General features: G+C 37.7%; 1 protein-coding gene and 1 long non-coding RNA gene across 2 annotated transcripts; both read left to right on the top strand.

Moving 5' to 3' along the window:
• The first annotated feature begins 1,018 nt into the window (after positions 1–1,018).
• Positions 1,019–1,785, top strand: LOC149842930 (uncharacterized). The gene is made up of 3 exons (XM_090000771.1): positions 1,019–1,277; positions 1,358–1,639; positions 1,746–1,785. The coding sequence occupies exons 1-3, from the start codon at positions 1,087–1,089 to the stop codon at positions 1,783–1,785; spliced, it is 513 nt and encodes a 170-aa protein (XP_089856897.1). The 5' UTR covers positions 1,019–1,086.
• Positions 1,786–2,536: 751 nt separating this feature from the next.
• On the top strand, positions 2,537–3,254 carry LOC149842929 (uncharacterized). Its single transcript, XR_016430829.1, has 2 exons — positions 2,537–2,651; positions 2,761–3,254. It is a non-coding gene; the product is annotated as an uncharacterized LOC149842929 (long non-coding RNA).
• The last annotated feature ends 935 nt before the right edge of the window (positions 3,255–4,189 follow it).

The following is a 4,189-nucleotide window of genomic DNA, read 5'->3' as shown; positions in this document are numbered from 1 at the left end:
CTGCATTGATCCTCAAGTTTTAACATGAATACACAAGTACAATGAAATATGATTTCTGCCTGATTGGTTTAAAGGTATCAGGGCATTCATGCTTGACAGTTTAAAGGTACTGGAGCACTATGGGTGGGTTTGCACAATTAAATGGATAAAGTTTGGTTAATATACCTTTTAAAGGTATGAATGGTTGGGGGCCTACTACTCCGGTAGTAGGAATCAAATTTTGTGGAACTCCTGTGTCTTTGAGCGACTGGGTTCGGTTCAGTGAAGAGCCGAACACATCAGAAAATATAAATTAATAAGAAGAGCAACCCACTCAGATTCGAGCTTACCTTGGAGAGGGTATGTGGTACACAACTCCGGGGACATGTGTTTCTTGCTTCGAGCGGCAATGACTCGTTGGTCCCCAGTTCTCGGAGTTAGGGGACCCAGACTACCCAATTTGTCATAGGCGGTAGCTCAACGTTCTTCTGCAGAAGTTAGAGACACATCCTGTTTGTTTGGGCCTTTGGGAGGTTCTCTCGATTACTAACCGCTCCCTTAGAATTACAGTTTCAGTTAAAACGTTCGGATTAGAAAAAAACATCAATGCATAATAAACCCTCGAATGTTCTCTTTTGTTACGGTTGTCTTGACCCGCGTGTACCTGCGGGATAATTCAAGGAAAACATTAAATAAAAACATCTTGAGTACATCAGTTGAATAAGAGATCGTCAAGTTTTCACTTTAACTTGTTAATAGTTACTTTTAGCATATGGTTATTTGGATTAACATGAAATAAATTTTGTATATCTGTGAGTTTGATTTGAGTCTGCTATTGTTCATATATGCTAGTTAGAGACTTCTAATTGTGATCGAACAAAACATTGAGAGCTTTATACTTAAACTTGTTTACTTGTGATAAAAAAATTGAATATGTGATTAATAAACCAGTGTTTATGCAATAAGTTAAATTAATGTTACTTATTTGTTATGCTTTACACATTGCCTTTTTTTCTTGGGCTCTTCACTTCGTAGGGAAGGGAGGCTCCTGCTTGGTGCAGAGGACGATATAAAAGAGGGGAAGAAGATAGAAAAAGAGGAGGCGAGATGCGATTAAAGAAGCACAAGCGGAACCAGAAGGTGGTGAGGTTCTACTCGACGTGCTATGACTTCAGGGAGCCCTTCAAGGTGCTCTGCGATGGCACCTTTGTCCACCACCTCCTCCTCCACAAGCTCGGCCCTCCCACCGACATCCTCTCCTCCCTCCTCTCCGCTCGAACCTTCGTCTTCGTCACCAGGTTGCTATTTGTGTCTTCTCCTCCTCCTGCTGCTCCTCCTCTCCTTTCTTCCCATCTTAACCCCTCTTCTTTCTCTTCAGGTGCATGCTTTCGGAGCTTAAGCGGCTTGGAGAACCCTTCTTCGAATCACTGAAAACCGTGCTCAACCTCACCATCACCAAGTCTCTCATCATCGTCACTGTCATCTTCTTCTTCGTCTTTCTCTTGTTGTTGTGTTTAAGAAGTTTGATGCTGGTTGCAGATGCAAGCACGAGAAGAGGAATTCTGCTTCCGACTGCATCGAGGCAATCGTCAAGGGCAACAACCCCGACCACTTCTTTGTTGCTAGCCAAGACGCCAACCTCCACAAGAAGTTTCAAGAGGTTTGATTTTGCGTTTGCCCTCTCTCTTACTCTTTATCGCATTTCCCTTCCATTTTTTTAGGCTTTTGCAGTTGGGTACTCTCAACTTAGCATTCTCTATCTGTAGATATCCATGGCGGTTCTTTAGTATCTTGTTGAACAAATGAGTTCTATAGATGCATATTGTTATGTCGACCTTTGTAAAGTAGTATCTTTAGCAATAAGTGAGGAGTGTGCATTTGGAAGCGGGGCCACTTGATAATACATGCCGGAGATTGTTCCATTGCCTTTGCACATCGATCTTTTTATTAGTGAATGTGTGAATGTAGCCCCGTAAGCAATGAAATAGGGAATGGCTTAACAATTTGAATTGCAACACTTGAGACATCGCAGAACAGTGACCTTTCTTGAGAATTTTGGTAGTTTGGTATCACAATAATTCTCATGATTCAACCCCATTTGCTAGGTTATCCCTCATAAACGCAAGAGAAATAATATCAACAGATGAGAAACACTAGCTTCTCTTGAGATATTCATTATCTTTTGTTGATTCTACAATCCTGTGTATCTTTAAGGCTTTTGATTATGAAGATGTGTGTGAAAAGTGAATAAATTGCACAGAAGGAGCAGAATAATATTGGCTGGTGATATGCAATGTAACATATCTGTTCTCCAACTTTTATGAAATGTGTATAAATCTCCCAGAAAGAGCATAACCATATCTGCATCTTATATGCTATTATATGATTCATCTTCCCTAAAATGCTTAATCATCAAACCAAGTAGTTGGTAGGAGAGGATGATGCTCTGAAGTGGTTTCTCTATTAAGCTTTCTATAGCTTTCAACTTTCCATATATTACAAAACCTGGCATTTGGTTTCATGTTTCTCAGCCTGGTAACAAATTTTGTTGTTTTTCAGCTTTCTGCTCCTTTGTGAGGAGTATTGAAATGAATATTGCCTACTGCTGTTTGGATCTTGTACTTCTTCTGCGTTGACATATTTGTTGGATCAATTGAACTATGAGCATTCTGGCAAGTTTACATATCTGGTTTTCTTATGCCAGTTGCATTTGTAATGTTATAATAAACCATTTAATCATGGTGATTTGCTTGCTAAATATGCATGTTTTTCATCTTGCAGATACCAGGCATCCCCGTAATATATGCATTGAAAAATGCTCTGTTCCTTGATCAACCATCGGCGTGTCATCTCCAGTTTGTGAAAACAGCTGAAGAGGAGCGTCTTGGAATTGGAATTTGAGATGATAAAGAAAAGGGAAAAGAAGAGACTTGCCAATGAAGGTGCAACAGATGGTGCTGAAAGTTTAGGAGGACATGGCGTAGAAGGAAGAGTCATGCATAACATGCGTAAAAACTGGTCGTTTAATACAAAAGATAAGACTAAGTTCAAACAAAAAAGAACAAAGCTTAGTAGCATGGATCCCCTTCACTTGTTCTCTAGAACTGCGTTTGATCAGCGATACATATTTCATCACAACAATGACTTCTCCAATCTATCCTGAATGTGTGTATGTGGCATATTACATCTTGGACTTCTTGTCATGTTAATGAGGAACTTAAACTCATGGACCTGTTCATGCCCTAAAATAAAGCATTACATACTATTGTTTCTTGGCATGCCTTTCGGGTTGTTTTGTAGTGATAGCAGGATAATTTTATCCTGTCATGTTGAATTGGTTATTTTATATTTTTTAACAACAAATATCAGCTAAACTAATAATATCTTATTTCGTCTTTGATGGTGCTCCATCAAGTTATCCTCTATGAATTTATGTTTATATTTCGTTGTTGTAGGGTCCAAATCCATTATCATGCAAAAAGAAAAAGAATCCAAAAGGTCCCATCGCTGCTTGAAAATGGGTGAGTGTATCCATATTTAATAGGCCTTTTCAAATGTCTTTCTAGATATCTTTGCTGACCTATTGCGGTTGCTATTACTTATTTTGTCTTTGAGCATATTGAACCTAAATTTATTTTAATTGCTTAGCAAAGGTAAACTAAATGAAATTACTAAAACACTCAAGGTGATTTTTTTTCTTCAAATTTAAATTGTTGCTTTCTAGGGTGGGCTATGTCTTTTTAGATAGTAATTTTATTTGTAAAATTACAATGTCTTTTTTCAACCCTAAAAGTAATGACAAAATTTTCAAACTGCCGCCTTCTAAAGGGTGTTTTGATAATTTCAATTAGTTGAATGTTATAGAAATGTTTAAAATGTGTGTGTACCATACTATCTGGTGGGAAGTCATATGTGAATTCTATTCGATCCATAATTATGAGAAGCTACTTAAAACCTTGAATGCTTGTTTTCCTAGCTGCTGACTTGCAAAGTGTGAAACTGCGTGCATCTGAATCTCGCTTCTGAGAAATGGAAAATGTGTATCTCCCGAGATGAAAAAGAACTAACTTGATATTACAAATGTCTTTCTCATGTTAAAAGCATTGTACTTTCTTTTCCCAAATTTATTTCTTTATTATAAAATCTATGTACATAATGAATATTTTTTATAAAATTGCTTAATTCATCTAAAATAAAGCACACAATGTTT

This window comes from Nuphar pumila, chromosome 3 (genome assembly GCF_984573655.1).
Source record: "Nuphar pumila chromosome 3, dmNupPumi1.hap1.1, whole genome shotgun sequence".
In the NCBI taxonomy this organism is placed as follows: domain Eukaryota; kingdom Viridiplantae; phylum Streptophyta; class Magnoliopsida; order Nymphaeales; family Nymphaeaceae; genus Nuphar; species Nuphar pumila.
The sequence above is the reverse complement of the archived record's forward strand: the minus strand, read 5'-3'. Positions and strand labels throughout refer to the sequence as shown.

Excerpts from the sequence above, each read along its gene's own strand:
- LOC149842930 (XM_090000771.1), top strand. The coding sequence starts at position 1,087 with ATGCGATTAAAGAAGCACAAGCGGAACCAGAAGGTGGTGAGGTTCTAC. Across the intron at positions 1,278-1,357 it reads ACCTTCGTCTTCGTCACCAG|GTGCATGCTTTCGGAGCTTA; the intron begins GTTGCTATTTGT and ends CTTTCTCTTCAG. Across the intron at positions 1,640-1,745 it reads TCCACAAGAAGTTTCAAGAG|ATATCCATGGCGGTTCTTTA; the intron begins GTTTGATTTTGC and ends CTCTATCTGTAG.